At 36.1% G+C, this 24,718-nt stretch overlaps 2 protein-coding genes across 4 annotated transcripts; both read right to left on the bottom strand.

Moving 5' to 3' along the window:
* Positions 1-4,640: 4,640 nt before the first annotated feature.
* Positions 4,641-9,934, bottom strand: LOC133858663 (multicopper oxidase LPR2-like). Of its 3 annotated transcripts, none has more exons than XR_009898547.1 (5): positions 9,638-9,934; positions 8,083-8,535; positions 5,238-6,242; positions 4,995-5,098; positions 4,641-4,900 (listed from the first exon to the last, which is right to left on the bottom strand). XR_009898547.1 is itself a non-coding variant. In XM_062294136.1 (5 exons), the coding sequence occupies exons 1-4, from the start codon at positions 9,863-9,865 to the stop codon at positions 5,045-5,047; spliced, it is 1,740 nt and encodes a 579-aa protein (XP_062150120.1). In that variant the 5' UTR covers positions 9,866-9,934; the 3' UTR covers positions 4,641-4,880; positions 5,000-5,044. The 3 variants fall into 3 exon arrangements, 1 of the variants encoding a protein (XP_062150120.1); XR_009898548.1 differs by having other exon boundaries at positions 4,641-4,880; XM_062294136.1 differs by having other exon boundaries at positions 4,641-4,880; positions 5,000-5,098.
* Positions 9,935-18,694: 8,760 nt separating this feature from the next.
* LOC133876549 (multicopper oxidase LPR1-like) lies at positions 18,695-23,161 on the bottom strand. Its single transcript, XM_062314852.1, has 4 exons — positions 22,822-23,161; positions 20,521-21,978; positions 19,445-19,527; positions 18,695-19,357 (listed from the first exon to the last, which is right to left on the bottom strand). The coding sequence occupies exons 1-3, from the start codon at positions 23,050-23,052 to the stop codon at positions 19,474-19,476; spliced, it is 1,743 nt and encodes a 580-aa protein (XP_062170836.1). The 5' UTR covers positions 23,053-23,161; the 3' UTR covers positions 18,695-19,357; positions 19,445-19,473.
* Between the last annotated feature and the right edge of the window lie 1,557 nt (positions 23,162-24,718).

The following is a 24,718-nucleotide window of genomic DNA, read 5'->3' as shown; positions in this document are numbered from 1 at the left end:
GCGTGGTTCGGTTAATGACCTACATCCACAGGATAAAGCCCTAAGGCTACATTATACTCTTATTGCTTGGTTAATTTACAATACAAATGATCTCTAGTTGTAGGGATATATAGAGAATACAAAATGGTATGTAAGGAGAATATAATCAAATCAGAATTGAATGTATTCAAATCTGATTTAATTATAATCAATTACAATTAATGAGGATTAAATCAAATCTTACAATATATGGAGAGTTCGGTAATTACGGTATCAATGTATTCTCTAACATCCCCCTGCAAACTCAAGGTAGAAGATTCTGAAATCTTGAGTTTGATTTTTTTTTTTTTTTTTTTTAAAAAAAAAATGTTGGGTCAAATATAACCCAATTTGGATAACAGCTTTCTTCTTCTTCTTTTTCGTCTTCCTCCTCCTTCTTCTTCTTCATGAGCCTGGGTAGCGAGGTTTCGGGTAATACCTCGAAGGCTAAACACATAATGGGCCATCTACAGGCCAAAGAAAATGAGCCAATTATGGGCTGAAATGGGCATGGGTTTTGAAAGAATACCTCAAATGCCAAAAGAAATGTGGGGCCATCTATAGCCAAAATAAGAGCTAACTATGGGCTAAAATGAGCCTGGGTTTGAAACAATACCACAAAGGCCGAATATAAGTAATGGGCCAACAAATGGCCAAAAACAATATGGGCAACTTTGGCCTCTTTTAATGATTTTTTTTTTTTCATCTTCCCGAGACTACCCATTGGGCATTCACTACTAAAACTACATCTTTTTTATTTTATTTTATTTTATTCATACCTTGCATCTGCATCACACAAATTGTTTAGAAACGCAAGTTATGCAGCACACTCATCCTTTCTTGCTGAACCAGGAAACGTCACCGGTGCTTCTGGACAGTGGACTGACGCTGTTGAGGGCGTTGGTGGCGGCGGCGGAGGCGAGATGGGTTGCTGTTGGAGAGAATTGCCAAAAACGGTGGCTCACTAGTGAACGGTGATGGTGGGCTGCAGAAGCGTGGAAGGAGGCCGGAGGGACTATGTCGTGCGGTGTCGGAGAGGATGGCCAGAATTGGTTGCGGCACCACTGAGGCGGCGGTGGGTTGGAACTGGTTGCCTTTGCTGGTTGCTGGGTGGTGTCTAGATCTACGGCAGCGAGGTGGACTAGGGCGGACAGTGAGCTGGAGGCCAAAGGAAGGAGGACGGCGTCTTCTTCAGGGATATCTTGCGTTGAGGCAAACCAGAAACCCCTTCTTTTTTTCTTTTCTTTTTTTTCTTCGTCAAATACACTGCAATACCTATGGAGATGAGATTTGCAAAGCATTGACTATAAGAAAAATGAAATACAAGAAAATGAAAAACAAGGAAAATAAATCACAGAACCATTGGATCGAACACTGGCGTTAGCCTATATAGCTATGATACCATGAAAAAAATCTAAAGCCTAAAAGAAATAAAATGCGGAATAATAAAATAAGATAGACAAGAAATTTTGCGTGGTTCGGTCAATGACCTACGTCTACAGGATAAAGCCCTAAGACTACATTATACTCTTATTGCTTGGTTAATTTACAATACAAATGATCCATATTTATAGGGATATAGAGATAATACAAAATGGTATGTAAGGAGAATATAATCAAATCAGAATTGAATGTATTCAAATCTGATTTGATTATAATCAATTACAATTAATGGGGATTAAATCAAATCCTACAATATATGGAGAGTTCCGTAATTACGGTATCAATGTATTCTCTAACACACCGGACCGTATCAAATCTCAAATTTTTTTTATATTAATATTGTTATGTTGTGAATAAAAATTGTTAGGTCAATATGACTGAATAAAAATATAAAAAAAAAAAATATATATTTATAATTTTCCGTACACGTCAAAAACTGAAGAATGTTTCAACAAAAAAATATTTTTTGAAAACTAATTTTCATTAAAATAATATTCAAATAGAAAACTTTTTTACACCGAAACATACAACATTAGAAACCTAAGATTGTAAATCACAAACGATATATAGATTCTAGAGAAATCTATAACTGTTCACGTGTGACTCCTAGAGTCAACTGCCCAAGTCTTTAATTTATTAAGGGCTAAGCTTTTAATAGATAGGGCGAAGCTATTAAATTTTGTCCCAAATACAATGTAATCTCACCTTTAAAAGGACAGTCCCCCCTCCCGATTAGTCTCTGCTTGCATTAATGAGGTTATATTAGCTACTGAAATATCACCTCAGCTCATTGGATGCTACGTAGGTAATTAATCATGGAATTCGTAGAAGTGTGAAAAGGGTTTCGAATTTCTATTATTCTATACCATACTGACCCATGACCATTTTTTATTATTTATTTCTGAGCTATATTGACCATTACCAATCAAGCTGTTATTCTGTCAAGTTGATCGATTTTCATTTGTCCGAATACCTGTTCAAATTGTGTTAAAGCAAGTGATTTATATTCTTTCGTGCATAAAGAATAATTTCAGGTATGATACAAGGTATTTTAAAATACATTTGTACAATTAAAGATTTCTTATAAATATATTATGATGTAATCCTAAATCATACATTGAAATATAGTTGCACTTCTATAAATATAAGCACATTGTCATACTACTTAAATTTGTGTTTTATTTATTTATTTATTTTTACTATCTCTTCTTTTTAATTTTTTATTATTCCTTATTATCGTAGACAATGACAACAAAGAGCTATTGAGCAGTTCATTGTAGTGGATATGGACCCTCACTTTTGTTGCTCTTTCCCTAATATTTTAAGTGGAGTTTAGAATTTTTCTTGGCTATCGATCAATCATTGTGGAGGGAGATGCCTTATAGATCATTCAAGTTCTGCGATCTTCCGAGGTTGTTTTGGTAAAGTATGGTTCCCTGATTTCTGATGCTCGTAATTTGCTTAGTTCATTTGGTTCTTATGATTTTAGTCTTATTAGGCGTGAAGGTAATAGGGTAGCCCATACTCTTGCTAAATTTGCTATTTTATCTGAGCAAAACAAAGTGTGATTTAAGTCTTACCTGACATGCCTGTCGGGACTTGTAAATTCTGAACTTATTGTTCCAGTTTATTAATGATATTACAAGATCCCTTTAAAAAAAAAAAAGAATAAATTGATTTGAATTGTTGAAGGCTTGAAGTAAGAAAAAATAGTGTAAGAAGAAATCTTAAATCGCAAATTGTTGAATGGTTTCTGATTCTCTCTGATTTCTCAAATAGCACTCAGTGTTAGGACAATCCACTTTAAGACATTAATCACAAAATTACGATTTTCCAATTTCTAAACAATCCATAAAAATAAATTTTGCTTTTTTTTTTTTTTTTTTTGGAAAGGGGTGGGGTGGATAATAGCACTTGGTGTTGTGTTGCGATAAATATATACTTAATACCTAGGTTTGAAGTCAGTGCAGATTTCGAAAAAAAAAAAAAAAAAAAAAAGAATGGCTTAAACTATAAAGCCTGTGCCGTTTATAAAATGAGCGTTTCCCAAACATGCGCATTTTGTCTTATTTAAACGAGCGTTTTAGCGAAAAAAAGACAGTTTGAACGTTGTGTTTTTCGTCTCTCTTTCGATCTTCATCCTTCGTCTAACCTAATTATCAAAACAGTACCTGAAACTGTAACAAAAAAAAAAATTAGCATGATTCGTCAACCTTGGTCCACTTGAAAATTATTTGCCTCCTAACAAGAGAGGAGGGTGGGCAATTAGGGTATCCGAAAAAAATTTATCAGGGTTAAGGAGAACTTTTTAGAGGTGAGGCGAGACAGTTGACCCTTCTTGACCTCCCCTTCCTCCACCCTTGAATGAGGGTACTGTAGGTGGCTCATGGGTTTGACATAAGAAACAAGTCAAACTCGTATAAATTCGTTTGACTCACATGAGTTTGTACAACTTTATTTTCATTATTTTTTATACTATTGTTTTTAATTTTGTAATGATAACTTCTAAAGTAGTTAAAAAGATGAAAGGGAGGAATCTTATTTTGTAGTTTGATATATATGACTTGAATCCTTGTGATTGTAAGTTATGATATAAATTTGTACCGATAAAAAACCCTAGCTTAAGGTACGCATAATTTGCCCGATCTTGTTCTTTAGTTTTCTAGTTCATTTCTCAAAGCATTGTATTGACTTGAGCAATGAAGTGTCTGTTGCCTATACTTCCAACGCGTCACTTATGTGTTTTTGATTTTTAAAGTCTGCTTACGCAATTATCGTTAGGCGGTTAACTGTTCCAACGAAAATGAAGTAATTAAGCCACTCCCTTGAGTAAAATTGGTGAAACAAGTTAATAAAGAAATGGATAATATCGACATGGACTTATGGCTCATATGAATAGAATTAAATTTGACTCCATGATCTCTATGATTTATATTAGTTTTAATAACTGAATGTTTAGAGGTACCAATTCTCTATGGACATTGTGCATGATAGTGTCCAAATTGGATTACATTCAGAGCCACAGATTAGCTGCTACATTCTATTGGACTTTTGCTTGGTGATCAATATATACGTACCCCATCAGTCATGTTATTTAAATTAAACAAAAAAAAAATAAAAAAAATGTACCGTCACATTAACTTAACAAAAATTAAAGTATAATAAAAGTCAAATAATAATGAAATCAAATACCCATATATAACTTTGAATTTATGCATACGACTCGTACGTACTCTCAAAGAAGTAAGCACCGTACCTTACATATTGTACAACATATTATATCAATTTTACATTTATTTTCTGTCTATTTTTTGACACAACAAAATAAACCCTCCAATTAATGAGTCCAATTTCCACAACAACGGACTCTTTATTTCTTTCTCGATTGATCGACTTAGTGGATCAGAAAAGTTTTGATCCTGCATGTAGAAAGAGAAAACTTTACAGATTATGAGACATATATATCAAATTAATTAAATTAGCATAAAAGAGGTTTAGAAATTAGAATAAAAGAGGTTTAGAAATTAGAATACCAAACTTATTTTGGGTTATTCACATCTTTCTCATATATTGCCCTTCTTAATTAATTGACCAACTTTAAGGGCCTCATCATCTGGTTGTCTTCATGCTCCAAGATCTGTATATATATTTGAAGGGCAGTATTAAGTCAAAATGAAAGAAAATTAAGAGCCTTTTCTATGTTAAATAAATGGATCGGATCAAAAAACGACTCGGCCTGCCAATCTTATCTAAACAGATTTAAAAAAATTACTTACATGGCAATGGTACATGTAGCCTGGCTCCACGGTTGCATCAAATGGATACGATGCATTAGAATGTATGTAAGAAAATCTAACTAAAATTTTTGTCACATATCTGGGTCTTATCTTGAACACGTTCTTCCACCTCTTCTCGTATGCCGGCACCTCTATCTTTTTGCCACGTGCATACTTGCTTATTTGGCACTTGATTGCATCATTCAGTCTCATCATGCAGTTTTTAAACTCGTCCACGTTCACTAGCTCAGTTTGATCCATTGCCACAAAAAGCCCCAAATGAATGTGTAAGGAGTGATTATCCTCCGTCAGATTGATCACGTACCATACTTCGGTGGTCCCCACTTTTGGGGTCTCAGTCACCAGTGATCCGAATGATTTCCCATTCAAATATAAATGAGTCGGCTGATCAGCGGCGCTCGTGTACTCGTACATAGCTATGTACTTGGTGTGCGATGCACTGGATAGATCAGGACTTGGGTAATGAATCAACGTCTTGGGAATTTTCCACGTGTCAACCTCAGGACGATTCAGGATGATAAACTTCATGACCTTGCTATTAGCTTCGTTGACCGGGTCCCCACCTGGGTAGGGATAACGTGCATCATTTGCTAGGATAGCAATATCATTCTTTGAGTTTGAAAAGTCAACAACCACGTCTGCAATCTCAGACGGGCCCAGTAAAAACTCATTGGTCGCCACCAGTTGGTTAAGATAAGCCGAATCAGATGACACGTGGGTGAACCCCAGACCGTTGGTGAAGAAGAACCTAAAGAACCTAGCATTGCTGGCATTTAGGATACGGAACCGGTACTTACGACGTCGTACTATCAAACGTGGCCAGGCCTTGCCGTTCACTATGATAGCATCACCAAAATATTCTGGCTGCCAATGGGGGTGTATGGAGGGGTTATCCCCTGTGGAATTCACGTATATTGAACCATCAGTACGAAAGCTACGATCAAATACGATCAAGAATCGATCAAATTCGTCACCGCTAGGAAGCACTACAAAAATACTGAAAATTGGACGCGTGTCTACAGTAACTACAATACCGGTTACTGTAGACACGCGTCCAATTTGACACGTGTCTTATGAGACACGTGTCTAATTGTACAGCCGCCACAATTGGACGCGTGTATGTAATACACGTGTCCAATTGGACACGTGTATTAAATACACGTGTCAAACTGTTATTTTTTTCAAATATAATTTTTCTTTTATTAAATAGAATTTTAACAATTGGACACGCGTATTTAATATGCGTGTCCAATTGGACGCGTGTATTTAATACGCGTGTCCAATTAGACACGTGTATTAAATACACGTGTCAAACTGTTATTTTTTTTCAAATATAATTTTTTTTTAATTAAATAGAATTTCAACAATTAGACACACGTATTTAATACGCGTGTCCAATTGGACGCGTGTATTTAATACGCTTGTCCAATTGGACACGTGTATTAAATACACGTGTCAAATTGTTATTTTTTTTCAAATATAATTTTTTTTAATTAAATATAATTTCAACAATTGGACACGCGTATTTAATACGCATGTCTAATTGGACACGTGTATTAAATACACGTGTCAAAATGTTATTTTTTTTAAATATAATTTTTTTAATTAAATAAAATTTTAACAATTGGGGACGTGTATTTAAATACACGTCCCGGAATGGTGTAGGTAGGCGCGCGGGAATTATCCCGCACCCACCTGATGAGCATTCTTAATTTAAGTTTCAAAAAGATTTTTTTTTTTTTTTTTTTTTTTTTTTTTTTTTATACACTCTCGTTCGCTCTCTCTCTCTCTGCGCGCTCTCACTATTCTTTCTCTCTCTCTCTCTCTCACTGTATCGCTCTCTCTCACTCTCTTTGTATCGCTCTCTGCTGTATCGCTCTCTCTCACTCTCTCTGTACCACCGGCCAGCTTCCCGACCACCGCGTGGTCGGCCTTCCCTCCGGCCAGCTTCCCGACCATCGCTCTCTCTGTCTTTGTCTCTCGCCTCTCTGTCTCTGTCTCTCGCTCTCTCTCACTCTCTCGCTCTCTGTCTCTCGCTCTCCGTCAACACTGGACCACCGGCCAGCTTCCCGACCACCGCGTGGTCGGCCTTCCCTCCGGCCAGCTTCCCGACCATCGCTCTCTCTGTCTCTGTCTCTTGCCTCTCTGTCTCTGTCTCTCGCTCTCTCTCACTCTCTCGCTCTCTGTCTCTCGCTCTCCGTCAACACTCTCTCTGTCTCTGTCTCTCGCCTCTCTGTCTCTGTCTCTCGCTCTCTCTCACTCTCTCGCTCTCTGTCTCTCGCTCTCTCTCTCTCTCTCTCTCGTCAATACCGGACCACCGGCCAGTTCTAAGTGGACGACGACTGGTTCTGCATGTGTTTCGTATAGCAATATTCAATATTTTTGATTTTGGCAATATTTTAAATAACAGACATGTTCTTTTCTTCTTCTTTTTAAAGCAATATTTTTGATTTTGGCAACGTGTATTCTTAACACGTATCAAGAAAAATATATAATATATATATATATATATACACACACATTTAGCCACGTGTATGTATACACGTGGCTAATAATTTAGAATTTTTTTTTAAAAAAAATTGGTTTGACACGTGTATTCTAATACACGTGTCAAAACGTTTTGACACGAGTATTTTCATACACGTGTCAAACCGTTTGACATGTGTATTCTAATACACGTGTCAAATTGTGCAGTTCGTGCCATGCACATTTGACACGCGTATCACACGTGTCAAAATGCATGTGTCTAACTGTTTGACACGTGTACGACACTGTGCACGTGTCAAACTGCACGTGGCTATTTGCATGCATTTTTGTAGTGAAGTCCAAGTGGGGCCTCCAATTTTGGGTGACGGATTATGTAGGCTCCAGCCAAGCCAGCTAGGATGTTGATTCTAGTCAACCCCACGGCATGATCATGGTACCACAGGTTTCCAGGTTGTTGTTGGTTGTGGTAGTGATATGTTTCTTTCGCCCACGTGGGTCCCTTTTCTTTGAATCCAGCGGTGAACCATGAGTTCAAGTGTCCATCGCTCGCGGGCTCATCGATCCCACCGTGAAGATGGACCACAGTAGGGATGCCCTTCCTATTGGCTGGAATGGCAGTTGGGATGGTAGTGTCCCACGGCAGTATGTGCTTTGGAGGGAGGTGATTTTGCCACGTCACGTAGGTGTCGATTCCGTGCAGGGCCTCGATTGTTGGACCAGGAACTGTTGCGGTGTCCTTAGATACACCGTAGGCGTACACGGGTGTTGGAGGGAGATCTCGGTGGAATTTCTGCGAAGCAAAAGCAAGTCACAACCGTTGATTTCAATAGTGGTAGTCAAATATGCTTTGTGATTATTACCACGTTTCATTTCAAAAAAAAAAAAAAAAAAGATTATTACCACGTTTCTTGATATATAAAATACTTTCCGATATCATCTTATATGAAATTTTTCTGAGATTATTTTGTTACCAAAAAAAAAAAAAAAACAGAGAGACAGATTCTCTCGAGTTACCACCATCAAAGTAAACTCCATTCATGAGTTTGTTTTTTTCTTCATTTGTTTACATTTGCTGGCTTCATCAACTTCTCTAATTCTTCTAATTATTTAGCCAAAAAGAACAAAAACAATCCACCAGAAAGACATTTCAAATTTCTGAGAGTTCTTCACCATCAGTTATATCTTGGAGTAGATGGGGGAGGTACAGGAAGTCAGGAAGTCCGACCCTTGGAAATATTTTAATTTTTAAGGGCATTACAAATTTGCAATATCATAAGAGAAATGATATTTCTACAAATCTTATTTCCAAATTTACCATTAATGCTTTTGTGTGTTTGGGCGTAAAATATTTTCTGTATTTTTTGTTGTTTTGTGCAACCGAAAATGATGGTCAACAGAAATCATTTTTAGTTTGACGGTAAAAGCTTCTTTAATTTTTGAAAAACGAATTACAATTTTAAAAATTGTGAATCGTTTTTTGGATTTAAACTATTTATTCTTGCAGACACATTTGTGGGAATCCGCCACTGCTGGGCGTTGGTAGCCCGAATCTATCGCCGAAGGTCCCCTGAATTTTGGTATCCGATTGCTAGATTCCAGCCAACCTAGATGCTGACGAAATTGTTTGGAATTTGGCCATAGTTGTCGGATTCCGGTCTTCATCGCTGGAATCAAGCAACAGTGGCCGGAATCTTGCCGGCCAGTGACAGAATCTCATCACCAGTGATTTTTAGTCGTTGGTGATTTTTTTGTATGAGCCAAACGTCGAAAAATATTTTAAAGAAAATTTTTTTTCCTAAAAAATGATATTTTACGTCGAAACAAAATGAGCATAAATAAAATTAAATAGAAAGGAGAAAAAAGAAAAGAAAAGAAAAAGGCATGCAGCTTACCCATTTCTTTTTGAACATGCCAATCTCCAGTGACTTAGATTTGGGAACACCAGACACAACATCGTAGGCTAGGATTTTGGGCAGATGAGGAAGCTGATCCACGAACATTTCCAACGTGGATGAGTTTAGCAGCCAGCTGGGACGTTGGGCCAATGAGGTGGTGAGGAGTCCTCCTCCTAATAAAGCAAAACAAAAGAGACTAAGATGCAAAACTCCTCCTCCCTCCATGCTCGATCGATCGGTTTCTATCTGCTGTGTCTTAATTGGTTTGCACACAAAAAGACATACTTACGTATATAATGGATGGAGATCGAATGAGACTATATGAGAGGGAGAAGAGAGTATTTAAAGAAGGCAGGCGTGTGAGGGGCGTGTGGCGTGTTTGGAATATTAGCTAATAGAATTATTGGAGGGCTTACTTTTTTGGGGTGGGATCTGATATCTTATTAGGAATAGTAAATCTTAGTAAAATAATAGGAAAGACTAGAGAGCATAAAGACATATTCAATCTTCAGACTGCGTTTGTCCGGGATTACTTGGCCCGGTCCCATATAGACCACAAATCCGACACACGCCCTTCAAAAAACAATTGTCCCTTTGTCTCATGAGAAATGATCTTTACACTTATTTTTCACAATAGTCCTACAACAAACTGACGTGGCTGGTAATATTTTATTATTTTTTTACAAAAAGAAAATAAAAGAAAACAAAAAAAATAATAAAATATTACCAGCCACGTCAGCTTGATGTGGGACTGTTGTGAGAAATGAGTGTAGGGATCATTTCTCTTGTCTAATTGCCCATCTGTACATATTAATATTAATGCGGTTAAGCAATCGCGATACAGCTCCACCTCTTTCCCAGCTGGATTGCATGCCTTTGAAGTCAGAGTGGAGCCAAAAATATTTTGTTTTGGGGATGAAAACTAAAGACAAAATATTTTTGTAAACAAGGGAATATGATTTTGATTCTAATTTTATTTTTTCAAAAATAAATCATATTTTATTCAACTTTTTCAAAAATAAATTATATTTTATTCAATTTTTTTTTTCTAAAAAGTCAAACCTCGAAATTCGCAAACAGAATAAAAATTCAATTCTGATTTCAAAAATTCAACATCCAAACAGACTATAAGGATGTATACATGAGGCTGCATGCACCTTGGTTGCTGCGTGCACCTTGGTTGCTGCGTAGACCTCGTCATGGCTAGTGTGTCTAACACGTGGGCCTCTTTCTCAGCTGGATTGCCTTGAAGTCCTCTAGATGCATGTCCCAATTTCTGTGCACATCATATCGCCATAGAGATATGATTCTCTGCCAACTTTTTACACAACTAAAAACACTATTATACTATGTGACAGGGAATCATATATAGGATAATTATGATTGCTTTTTTTTTTTTTTTTCAAAGAACATATAATTCCCTGCCACATAGAATAGTTGTGTGAAAAGGAAATCATATCTCATCGCCAAATGGACCGCTTCGAATCAAATGTACGTTTGCAAGCATTTCTACTCACTCTCTCATCCTCTCATCTTTACGTTTTAGTGGTAATTAAGGACCCTCCTTTGTAACATCTTCCCAAGTTGAATAGGAAAACAAAAAATTGTTTAATTAGTTTATTTTTTTTATTTTATTAATTTTTTTTTTTTTTTTTTAGTTTTTAAGTAGATAAGGGTATTATATGCATATAATAAAAAAGTGACATTTTTCACACACCTTAATAGTTTGATGTATCACTTTAATACGCTTGTCATTTCATGAGGCTATTTTAAAAACGGTTGTTAATTAAGAGGATTTTTTTATATATATATTTTTCCCTAAATATAATGATAACATAATTTTTTATTTGTATATTATGTTTTTATTATATATAAAATATAGCAAATACAATTTAAAATAGAAATAAAATATTGGGAAAACTTCACTTAACCCTACTGAACTTCCATCATATTTGTAATTACTCCTCTAAACTTAAAAGACTCTCAATTTAGTGTATCCATATTTCAATTTTACCAAATCCTAAAGTAAGGGTGTCAAAATTTTCAAGATACCATTTTTTTTTAAGAAAGACAAAAATTGCAAGGATTTAAGCGTTGGTCAAGATTTAAGAAATTTGTAAAAATACTCAGGTTTTAACAGTCTTTTGAATATAAATATATAAACAATGGTCTTTTGAAAATTTTGACAGGATTTAACGAAAAATCCTAATAGAGATGTGAAATTGAAAAAAATTGAAAGATAAATACACTAAATTGAGAGTTTTTTTTAAGTTTATGGGGATAATTGCAAAAGTGGTGACAATACATTAGAGTTAACTGAAGTCCCTTAAATATTTTGTAAAACACAATATATGTATCACAAAAGTATATTTATCAAAATTCATAAATACCTGTCAAGATTAATATATCAGTAACACAACATGAAGGCTTGCCACGTTGGTACATAAACAAACAACAATAAAGTATTTAAAATTACAGCTTACACTCTTTTAGATAACTAAAATCATCAAGTATTGAATCTAAATTGAAGTTCTCAACAATTTTCTTTTTCAATATAGACAACTGATTAAATTATTTGTAAGAGATTCATCCTCCATTTTATTGCAAAATCTTGTTTTAACAACCTTCATAATTGAAAATGCCCATTTGATAATCGTTGTAGACACTAGAAGAGCCAAAACAAGAAGAATCAATTTATAAATACGTTGGTATGTCTTTGATTTTTTTATGTCTCTATCAATTATCGATATAATTTCGTAATGGAAGACAACTTTTGTAATTTTTCGTATGATTAACCATATTTTAAAGTTCAAAATGCTTCTACTCAAATCTCAAATTAAATAGATAATAAGAAAAAATTAAAGAACCCTAGATGCCAGAAGGAAAATCAACATTTCCTAGAAATGATAAGAAATAACTAAAAGATGGTTTTCAAATATAAAAACAACGGATTTTTGGTCCGAGAATAACAACACGATATGAGCGCTAAATAGAGTTTCGGATTGGGGTCTTATGCGTAATTTTGATACTTTATGTCCAATTTATTAGTATCAAATACGCAAAATAGTACCACATGTCAGTCCCACACTATGCCATGTGCCAAACATCATGCGGTCCACATTATTCCACATTTCGTCATCTGCGTATGCCACGCTAACTGTCATGTATCAAACCATCGCCGTGAAGGATGCCATATCGGATTGTGTGACACGCCTTGCCACATGTCATCATAAGCGCATGTTGTGTTAGTGCCACATGTTAAATTGTGTAACACATCATGCCAAGCATTATGCCATGTGTCAAGTCTGTATGGCGCCATGTGTCAGCATCTATGCTTGTCGCGTAAGCACTACGTGTTAGATTAATGTGAGTGGAATACCACGTTAGCACCATGTGTCAACTCCTGGTAGTGCCGTGCATCAATTCTAAAAAAAAAATAGTCATATAATATATACCTAGTTAGCGTTGGTACTACCACATGTTAGTTCCGAGAAACAAATATATAAATAGCCGAGTTTAATAGTGAAATTCTAAAACTCTCATTTCTTAGTCTCAAGCTTGCACCTAAAAATGGATTTTTGAGAATATTAGTAGTAAGCAAAGAGAAAAAACCTGGAGAAATTTTGAGAAAAATGGAGCCTGTAGAAAGCTCAGTACGTAAATTAGGCACGTGATATGTGAATAGAGAATTTAAAGCAAGACAAGTAAATCATTTCACCAGCTGAAGTATCAAATGTGTTTTTACATGCATTGTAAGTAAATATATTCACCAACTAGAATGTTAATTAAATTTATAAGTGCATTTGTAAGTAAATCTCTTTACCAGCAGTGACACTATTTGCATACATTTACTTATGTAGCGTGATATTAATATTTTATTGATATGAGACTGCTCTTTTCTTTTTTTCTTTTTTTTGAACAATCTCCAGAAACCTTCATTGCATAAAAGAAACCCCAAAGGGGATACAAGCTGCAATTACTGCCCGAAGGCAACCACAAGGCCATAGGCCAAAGCAGTGAATGAAGCTAAAGAAACTCCATCCACAAAGTCCGGAAAATCCAGACTTGAAGCAGCTACCGAAAGGGTAGACTATGAACAAAGAAACAAATGTACAAATACAAACAGAAGAAACCAATAAACAACACCATGAGAACCGCCACCGGAGCACAGGTCGTGAAAAGCACGCACCTACTCCGGGAGCCCTTCCAGCATCGAACGACGTCCAAAAGCCCTGATCGACACAAAACGAAGTCGGATATGCAAACCGTGACCCACACGCGCTAAACCAGGGAGGACGCTCTCTTGCGCATGCTGGCCACGCGCCGCTCAAGTAGGAACCGCACAGTTCTATCGAGTGACTACCGAAACCAGAGGAGGCCGGCGACCACAAAAGAAGAGCTCCTGTCAACGAACACCCAGCCGAGACTTATAGATCTAGAATTAAAGCACAACTCCGCCGGAGACCACCGACATCCGCCATTCCCACAGGCCAGAACCTGGATCCTTCTGCTTGCACCAATAAACAACAAAACAACAAAGAAAAAAACACCAATCTCACCGGATCTAACTCCGAGAGGGATCACAGTTCCACAACCCTAAGGTTAGGAGAACAAAACACTCACCACTGAAGACCAGTGGGAGGACAAAAACCCATCCTTGCCCTTACGAGCTAGGGGGAAGACCAACACCAGGAGGGGGAGACGTAAAGCCTCCCCCCGCCCCCAGAGAACAAACTCAAATATCTCCTCTCTATCTCTAAAACCTTTTAGAGAGAAGAGATAATTGTTCGAGACTGCTCTTTTCAATACTTGTAATTGAGAAAAAGGTTTTTGGAAGAGATTTACGAGAAGTATATACTATATTTTAAAAGGTTATTTTCAAAAATAGTTTTAGGAATAAAGAAAAATATAAAGTTTGCAATACGAATTAAAGTTATCCATGCAGGGCAAGCCTAGTTCTATCAGGAATTATAGGTTTGAAACACAGGGTTGAGCATGGGTAATACGCTTGTAATACCCCAACTTTAATTAGGATTAAGTATGTCTAATTTAATTAGGAGAGTTTTAAATTCTCTATTTTATTTACTAAATTTTAATTTTCTATTTTTCTTTAGCATTTTTTAATCCAGGTGCTACAATGGCAGCGTGTCGGTGATGGTCCTGGTGACGATGGAGTGACGATGTTCATGGTTGAGGTAGGGGTTGGCGGCCTGAAAGAGAAAGACAAAGTTTCAGTTTAAGCCACCCTTTGATGACGTAGTAGATTTTGAGTCGTTCATTTGTACGAACCATATTAGAGCTATTGCACTCCGTGCAATATTCAAGGTATTGCATGGTGAAGTTACGGTGACAGTAGAACTACCCTGGCCATGGTGGAGGTAGAAGTTGACGGTTGGAAAGATAGAGCCATTTGATGACGTAGCAAATTTTGACTCTTCATTCATAACGAACGGCTTATATTATGGGTATTGCACTCCATCAGAATCTCAATACATGTTAGCCGTATCTTAGTTAGCGTGGATCAACAGAAAATAAAAATAAAAATTAGTGAGTATTATCATATCATGCACTATTTGAACGATTCAAAAAATAAAAAATAAAAAAAATCATGCACTATTTGAAGCGACTTTTTCATTTGCGTGGACTTTTATATGGTTGACCGCTTTTGGTACACACAAACATGGGCTAATTAAATATTATAACACTAAAGATAACACATTTCTTCCTCGAAGACTAGCACAAAAGTTTAGGTGATACTTGATAGGTGCCGTTTGGCAAATGTTTTGAAAAGAAATGTTTTCACTTTTTAAATATATTCAGAAGTACTTTTGAAGCTATAGTTATTAAGGATAATTGCACAATTGGTCCATGTAGTATGTCATAATTATTTTTCACTTCCTTTAGTTCAAAAAGTTCATGGGAGGTCATTGTGGTTAGCAATAATTACAAATCGATCTCTTTAGTCAAATTTCATTAAAAAATTTAACAGATTCTGTCAAACGCTACGTCAGCACCACGTGTTGCCAATAAGATGGTGACACGTGTCCATTTTAATATAAAAAATAAATAAATAAACTTATTTAAAAAAAAAGAGAGATGGCAAAGGGGTGGCGCGCAGCCACCCCCACTGGCATGGGGGTGGCCTTCGGGCCCCCCTGGATCTACTAGGGGTGGCCGCGCGCCACCCCCGACCACCTCTGGGGGTGGCCACGGCCTCCCCAGTTGTCGGAGGTGGCGCGCAGCCACCCCCAATGGCCTGGGAGTGGCCCGTGGCCCTTGGATCTACTAGGGGTGGCTCGATGGCCACCCCTTTGCCTTCATTTTTTTTTTTTTAAATATGTATATATATTTTTTTATTAAGATGAACACGTGTTGCTATCTTATAGGCGCTGACGTAGCATTTAACAGAATTTGTTAAAAATTTTAACGGAATTTGACTTCAGGGATCAATTTATAATTATTGTTAACCACAAGGACCTCTCATGAATTTTTTGAATCATAAAGAGGAAAAAATAATTATGGCATACTACATGAATCAATAATACAATTATCCTTATGTAAACAAATTTTATTCCAAAAACAATTAGACATGCACTTATCCAACGTACAATATCTTTTATGCATGTGAATTGTGATCGATGTGGGACCAGGTATTAATTTAATCTGCTTCATCAGCAGGTGTATCTGGGGCGGGGGAATTAAGGAACGAGCTGTAGCTTCAAGTTTGGTGATCGAGGCTTTCCTCCAAAAAAAAAATAAAAAAAAAAGTTTGGAGAGTGACATTTAATATGCTATTGCTTTCATTGCTCCATCACTTGCAAAACAATTCTAGCATAGACCTAATTAAATTTCACAATTTTTTATTTTATTTATTTATTTTTACTTTTGTCTTGACTCTGCTAGAAACTTGATCAATTAATACGATTAATTCTTAATCTTCATCTCATTGGTTTTGAGAAAAAATTGAGCTTACTAGATGCATCTTCTTTGACCATGATCAGTATGAAAGTCATGGTTTTTTTTTTTTTTTTTTTTTTTTTTTTTTCTAATATATATTTTATATTTTTGTTTTATTTTATGACGAAGAACCCTTTAAGAGGAGGGTACTTCATGTAATCATTCCTTTCTGGCAAACTCTGGATCCAAACAATGTCCTCAATAGTATTTAAGCTTATTTTGCCCTATTTATCAATTGAGGTTTGGTGTTCCGATCCTTTTGTTAAGATTTAGGCATGCTCTTGCAGCTTGTGTTTTGTGTTTGAGCCCATTGGTTGGTGTAACACCCTACTACCCTAGGCTAAGAGGGCTAGGTTTGTTAACCTAAAAGCCTCAAAGACGCATGGTTACCTAGCCCAAAAAACTTGTTGTAATACTCCGTCTAATAAGAAAGAAAAAAAAAAACTCAATGTAAAAGAAAAACATACAATTTAACATGAAAATAAGTTGGGCTAGAAGGTAATCATAACTAGGAGGATTGGACTAATAATTATAAAAACAAAGGAAAATGGATGTAAAAACAATTAGGAATTGATGGAATCAACTGCCACATACAAACGAGTCGGAACGACCTATGTGGCGTTAGAATGAAGGAAGACATTCGAACTTATCACGTAAGATGCCACATCTTGAAAGATTCGAATCTACCGTATTAAAAACCCAAGCGAATTTAGAACGAGACTACTCTGAATTGATAATCCTATTAAGTACAAGTATCATAATGTGATAATATATTCAAAATTGGTACCATTGCATATTCTGGTCGGGGGTTTTTGTTGGACAATCTTGTTTGTCATAGCTTATTATTTTGAAATACTGAGGTAATGCACTATGTTCTATTAACGTTTTTAAACCAATTTTGTGTTATTTATTAAAACTACGTTGACATGTTTACTATGATTAGAAAACTTTGAGTAAATAATGCAAATGAGTAAAAAGAACTAACAAATTTTTTTAGCATGTATACAAGTTGTTCATCGCAAAGTTCACATTTTGTTCTTTTGTATAATGTTCATCTGTTTTTGCTTTTTTAAGTAAAGTTTTTAAAATTAATTTTATTTTTAATTATTTAGATGAAATTGTGTAATGTAAGTCTGGTTTTATTTTCAGGGATAATTGCACTGTTAGTCCCTGTGGTATGCCATAATTATATTTCACTCTCTATAGTTTAAAAAGTTCATGGGAGGTTCTCGTGGTATGCAATAATTACAAATCGATCCCTGGCGTCAAATTCTGTTAAAATTTTTAACAAATTCCATCAAATGCCACTTCAGCGACACGTGTCGCCAATAAGATGGCGACACGTGTCTATCTTAATAAAAAAAATATAAATTTATTAAAAAATAAATAAAAATACATATATATATTTTTTTTTTTTAAAAAAAAAAAAAAAAAAAAAAAGCTGAAGGCTGGGCCACCCCTTTGAGGGTGGCCGCGCGCCACCCCCAGTGGCCGGGGGTGGAGCGCGGCCACCCCTTGCGACCATCCCCAAAGGGGTGGTCCTGCCACCCTTTGAGTTTTTTTTTTTTTTTGAATTTTTTTTTTTAAAAATAATTATTTTTATTTATTTTTTAATAAATTTATTTTTTTTTAAAAAAAAATGGACACGTGTCGCCATCTTATTGGCGACACGTGTCGCTGACGTGGCATTTGACGAAATTTGTTAAAAAATTTAACAGAATTTGACGCCAGGGATCGATTTGTAATTATTGCATACCACGAGAATCTCCCATGAGCTTTTTAAACCATAGGGAGTGAAATATAATTATGGCATACCACAGGGACCAACGGTGCAATTATCCCTTATTTTTAAGAATTCTTATAGTTTACCATTTAAGTTTTATTTTTTTTTTTTAATTCAAAAAATTACGAGCCGAACCACTCGAGTACTCCACTAGGGCAAGGCTAAGGGCTTTGTGAGCCAAGCCCCAAATTGCAATACCTAGCCCGGCTCATTTCGTTTACAGATGATAAACGAAATCGGAAATTCCAATACCTAAAGCCAGCCAGCCAGGGAGGAAATGCAAATTTAAATAATTTTTCTTTTCTGTAGGGCAATTATAAAAATAAAGCTTTAAAAAAAACAAAAAACACGGACTTTGTCCTCCATCTACTTTCTACTGCAATAGTACAATCCTACAGGCTACTGCCTACCGGTATTTATTGGCAATAGTGCAATTCTACAGGCTACCGCCTACACGGACTTTGTGTTTTTTTTTTTTTTCCTAATCCTATGGTTGAAAGTGAGAGAGTACATGCTGTCCCTGCAACCGTGATGTACTCGAAATGTGCCCCTTGCTTTATGGATCATCTGAGTAGTTGATCTGCCGTTACCATCCGATGCGCCAGCTCATTAGCTTCCCTTGATATACGTGAAAATAAACTGTGAAAATCACTCGTCCAAATGCTAATTTTAAAAAAAAATATCAGTTTTTTGAAAATGAAATCAACTCTCCCAAATATGTTTTTTCAATTCCGTTTTATGTTTTTCAAACTTTCCAAACATAATTTCAAAAGTTTTTTTTTTTCAAAATTTTGAAAACAGAAAATTAAAAACAAAAAATAAATACAACATAATAAGCTTCTAAACAAGCCGTATGAAATAAATATATATATTTCATAGCATTTTATTTTATTTTTTATTTTTTTAATCTTCACAAAAGATTCAACCACAAAGAAGGATGATTTAAATTATTGATAATTCAACGTTGAATTATGATCCTGCATAAAGAGAAAGAAAAAGTAAAAAAACGAGAAGGGTAATAGGCTAATAGCAAATCCAAATCACAGTAATTAAAATGAACTTACAAATAGGCTCTCTCTGTGGGTATTCTCAATTAATTGGAGAATTTCAAGGGCCTCATCATCGCATTGTCTTCATGATCCAAGATCTGCAAATCAATTTGAAGGCCCAATTTTGTTATAAGATGGATTGTACTATTTCTAATAATTGATCAAAGGCTAATATTATAATTTAAATAAGAAGTTAAACAGAGAAAAATTCATTCGGGTGTTTCAACTTTAAACACTTGCGTGCAATATTAAAAGAGTAATGCTAGATAATATATTTTTATTTTATAATTGTCTAATAATTTTAATGTGTCATTCCAAATTAATCATTTGATATTAATTATATGTTTATTTTTACAAGGATCGTTAGATAAATATTGAATAAAATTACAGTATATTACATTTCTCATATTGAAAAGAGCACGTTAGAAGTATATATTTGATGGACTTGATATATTCATGTTACAGATTATTCTATTAAAAGAAAAATATGGTTGGTGAGGTGAACTAGGAATTTAAATGACTTAGCAGCAACATATAAATCATTAAATGCAACAATTAAATAAAAAAAAATTGGGTCCTTTTCATTTTACCAATCCAAAATAGAAAGGGTAATCAAATCGTAAAAGTTAGGGCAGTGATACTCTCAATTTCAAGCGAAATGGTAGATATGAGTCATTTTTAAATTAATATTTTATTTTATTATATTTACTGATGTACATAATATAATATCATTTAAAATTTTAAAATAATGTGATAATATATTTATTTTATATATATATATATATATTTTACTTAACTTTTACACACGTGTGACATGTAAACCTAGCAGAGGTTAACTTTGGAATAAAAAAAATGGACCGGTGTGGACATAATGCAGGCAAAGGACAAGTATTCAGAAAGTTATTGGAGACCCGTGACTGAAAGCTTTCATCGGAAAGAGCAATTTTTGTAATTTTATTACTTCAAAATTTCCTGAATTCTGCCTTGTGATTAGATGGGTTTTTTTTTTTTATATATTTTACTGCCTGAATTTACTTGAAATGCGAAAATACTTAAGGAAGCCATTTATACAGGAGATAAGAAAGACTTACGTGGCAATGGTACACGAAACCGGGCTCCGAAGTTGCATCAAAAGGGTAGGATGCATTTGAGTGAATGTAAGAAAACCTCACTAGAATCCTTGTCACCACTCCGGGCATCATCTTGAACACGTTCTTCCACCCCTTCTCATAAGTCGGCACCTCTATCTTTTTGCCACGTGCATACTTGCTTATCTGGCACTTGATCGCGTCGTTCATTTTCGTCATGCAACTTTTGAACTCCTCCACATTCACCAGCTCCGTCTGATCCAACACCACAAATAGCCCCAGATGAATGTGCAGAGGATGATTATCCTCCGTTAGATTGATTATATTCCACTCCTCTGTGGCCCCCACTTTAGGGGTCTCAGTCACAGGTGCCTCATACGGTTTCCCATTCAAGTATAAATGAGTTGGCTCGTCGATGTCGCTCGTGTACTCGTACATTGCGATATATCGTGTGAACGATGCACCGGATAATTTTGGACGTGGATATTCCATCAGCTTCTTGGGCACTCGCCACGTGTCAACCTCTTGGTGTCTAAGGATGATAAACTTGAGGACTTTGCTATTGGCCTCGTTGACAGGGTCGCCGGATGGGTAGGGATAGGCTGCATTGTTGGCCAGGATAGCAATGCCATTCTTTGACTTTGAAAAGTCAACAACCACGTCAGCAATCTCGGATGGGCCCAATAAAATGGCATTGGTCATCACCGGTTCATTAAGGTAAGCGGAATCAGATCCCACGTGGATGAATCCAAGGCCGTTGGTAAAGAAGAACCTGAAGAATCGAGCGTTGCTTGCATTGATGATACGGAACCTGTATTTACGACGTCGTACTGTCATACGTGGCCAGGCTTTGCCATTCACTATGATAGCGTCACCAAAGTATTCTGGCTGCCACTGGGGGTGTATGGAGGGATTGTTTCCAGTGGAATTCATGTACGTGGAACCATCGGTGCGAAAGCTACGATCAAACACGATCAACGGCCGATCGAACTCATCACCTTGAGGGAGTCCAAGTGGGGTCTCGGCATCAGGGTGACGGATTATGTAGGCCCCAATCAAGCCAGCAAGGAGATTGACCCTCGTCAATCCCATGGCATGATCATGATACCACAAATTTCCAGGGTGTTGCTGGTTGTGGTAGTGATACTTTTTCTTGGTCCATGTGGGCCCTCTAGCTTTGAATCCAGCTGTGAACCATGAGTTTGCGTTCCCATCACTCTCGGGCTCATCGATGCCACCGTGGAGGTGAACCACCGTAGGAATGCCCTTCTTATCAGCTGCAATGGCTGTTGGGATGGAGGGGTCCCACGGAAGTATATGCTTTTTAGGGAGGTGATTTTGCCACGTCACGTAGGTTTCGATACCATGGAGGGCCTCGATTGTTGGACCTGGAACTGTGGCCGTGTCCTTGGATAGACCGTAGGCAAAGACCGACGTGGGAGGGAGATCTCGATGGAATTTCTGCAAAGCAAAAGCAAATAATTAAGAACCACCGATTATAGTATAAAACAGGCATCTGATTCTTTTCATGTGATGTATATAGAGAACAAACTCCAATTAATTGAGCTCATAATTACTTGATTAAAATAAGCTGAATTTATGGGGTAAATTTTTATGTTCAGAAGCACCAAGGGACAGCTAATCGTGCAAGGAAAGTAGGAAACAGACTCCTCAGCTATATGAAGTATAATTGATTTAAATAATCCATGTAAAGGTCAAAAGCATACGCAGACAACGAAACAACATGCACTGTAAAGCGGAAGAACCAACGTGCAGACTGCACTTTCATTATGGGCCGTGGGATATTTGTGTTCCTTAAAATTAAGTAGCTTTTCAAGTGGCCGAGGGAAGAGAGGCCGGTTGCATTGCATAGACTGCAGCAATTGTTTGGCTGTTGCCTGTTAGGGACGCTAACGGGGGAGACATATAAGTCACTGATCAGTGCTTCATAGCAAAAGGGTAAACGGAGAGCTCAAGTGGCTTTCTATTTTATGGAGCTAGCATTAAGTCTATTTGAGACAACGCCCACATGCGAAAGTTCGAACTTCATCAGACCCATGTGAAGAGAACTCATAACACTGTGTTTCGGAGATCTAGTCCGAACGACAGTATAATTTTTCATGAACCAAAAAACCCTTCGAAATCAAGGGCATGGGAAGCCACGATGCCCTCAAGCTCACTGTTAGGTTTTTCCCAATTTTAGTGTCCTACAGTTGATCTAATTAAAACAAGCTTCTATAACAATTAATATGGATAGTTTTCACACAGGCGACAAAAATAATAAACATGGAAAAGGCGTCTTACCCATTTCTTCTCGAACATGCCAATCTTGAGTGATTTGGATTTGGGAACACCAGACACAACATCAAAGCCTAGGATTTTGGGCATATCCGGAAGCTCATCCACGAACATTTTCAGTTTGGATGGATCAAAAAGCCTGCCTTCTGCCCATGAAGTAGTGCTGAGCAGACCCAGAATAGCAAAAGCAATGAGATTATATTGCAAAATTCTCTGAGTCCCATCTCTTGGTTGCATGCTTGCAAACGGGGAGAGAGATAGAGAGATAGAGGGAGAGATGTCATTGATGGAGGTTTATTAGGTATTTATATTTGAAGCTAGATTTTTGCATTATCTAGAGGAATCCTTGGTGTGAAATGAAAGCAGGCCCCCATTTTTTCTGTTTTTTCCTTTTTCTATGGTGAACCTTAAAGACATATTTTAGAAAAAGGTTTTTAGGGTGTTTGGCAAGACTTAAAAAGTCAAATCTAGATTGCTCTAACTTTTTTTCACTTTTAAAATTACATTTGATATTTTTTATTATTATTAAAATAAAACAAAAAGAAGAGCTAATACATGGGAGGGTTTTCGTCTCCCATTACCTTCTTTTTAATTTTTTTTTTAAAAAAATGTGTCATCTGATGTCATGTCGAAAGACACTTTTTTTATTTTTAAATTAAAAAGAGGAGGATGGGGGACAGTTTTTCATCCCCACAAATCATTTTTCAATAAAAAAATTACTACAAAATAAAACTTTTTTACTTTTCTATAAAACAATTCTAAACTTTTCTATACTTTATATCACATCAATAACTTTTTATTATTATTCAAACAAAAAATTTACAAAATAGCAAAATTTTGGGGTACTGTAGATGAGCGTTTGATTGTTACATTAAAAACAAAAATTATGTTTCCAAAATAGCAAAATTTGTTTGGGGTACTGTAGATGAGTGTTTGATTGTTACTTTAAAAACAAAAATTGAGAAAACAATAAATGGAAAAACAAGAAACAGGTTGAACTTGTTTCTGACAACAGTTCTTACGAAACAACAAAAAGGCACCTTTGATTTTAAAGCACAATAACAAGGGTGGTGTTGATCTGGGGTTCGATTACTGGGAATGATGAGGAGAGATAATTAACATCATTTCCTGAGGTAATTGTCACTCTCATACTGCCTCTTCTTCACACTACATTTACAGTATCCAAACATGGTAGCAGATATGTTTCATATTTTTATACTTTAAGAAGCTCCTTCAACTGCATGCTGCACTTTGTTGGATCCTTGAGGTTATCTTTTTTTGTTTTGTTTCGGACTGATTACCTCTTACTTATCCAATCCTTGGGGGTTAACTTTATTTTGTATCTGTATGGATCTTTGTGAAGCATAGCTGATGCTGCAAATAAAGACAACCTTTACATGAGTTTCCCTTAATAGATTGATTCTTTGTTTTTGTTCTATATATGTCGATTCTTTGAAGTCTATGGATATTGTTCTATGTCGATTCCTTACAAGTTTGTGGGATTTTTTGCATTCTATTTTTTGTTTTGTTCCGTGTCAATTTATTGGAAGTCTTATAAAAAAAATTAATAGAATTAGAGGAACTTTTCCTCCTAGGCAAAATGATAAAGGAATACTCGGAAACACATGTAGAAAAGCTTCATCTCATAATCTACAAAGAAACGATCCAATTGATCAAGATACATCATGCAGATTGTATCCATCTTTTGGTAATTATTCAGTGAGCTTCATGTCGTGGACTAGCATTGATGATGTCTTGCTCTCCACCTATTTGGTGTTTGATTAAATGTGTGAAAGGGTATGCTTGAATTCTGATATTTCATTTATGAATATCTTTTGAGATAATGTAAACATGTGAAAGATTCTTAATATACAATCCATTTAAATGAGATACAACGAAGAAA

Source organism: Alnus glutinosa, chromosome 1 (assembly GCF_958979055.1).
Source record: "Alnus glutinosa chromosome 1, dhAlnGlut1.1, whole genome shotgun sequence".
Lineage (NCBI taxonomy): Eukaryota > Viridiplantae > Streptophyta > Magnoliopsida > Fagales > Betulaceae > Alnus > Alnus glutinosa.
The sequence above is the reverse complement of the archived record's forward strand: the minus strand, read 5'-3'. Positions and strand labels throughout refer to the sequence as shown.

Bases quoted from the DNA above. Each gene is read 5' to 3' on its own strand.
- LOC133876549 (XM_062314852.1), bottom strand. From the start codon at position 23,052: ATGCAACCAAGAGATGGGACTCAGAGAATTTTGCAATATAATCTCATT. The intron at 21,979-22,821 runs GTAAGACGCCTT...TTTGCTTTGCAG, and splicing joins GCATGTTCGAGAAGAAATGG to AAATTCCATCGAGATCTCCC. The intron at 19,528-20,520 runs GTAAGTCTTTCT...ATTGATTTGCAG, and splicing joins GTTTCGTGTACCATTGCCAC to ATCTTGGATCATGAAGACAA.
- LOC133858663 (XM_062294136.1), bottom strand. From the start codon at position 9,865: ATGGAGGGAGGAGGAGTTTTGCATCTTAGTCTCTTTTGTTTTGCTTTA. The intron at 8,536-9,637 runs GTAAGCTGCATG...TTTGCTTCGCAG, and splicing joins GCATGTTCAAAAAGAAATGG to AAATTCCACCGAGATCTCCC. The intron at 5,099-5,237 runs GTAAGTAATTTT...ATATATATACAG, and splicing joins GCTACATGTACCATTGCCAT to ATCTTGGAGCATGAAGACAA.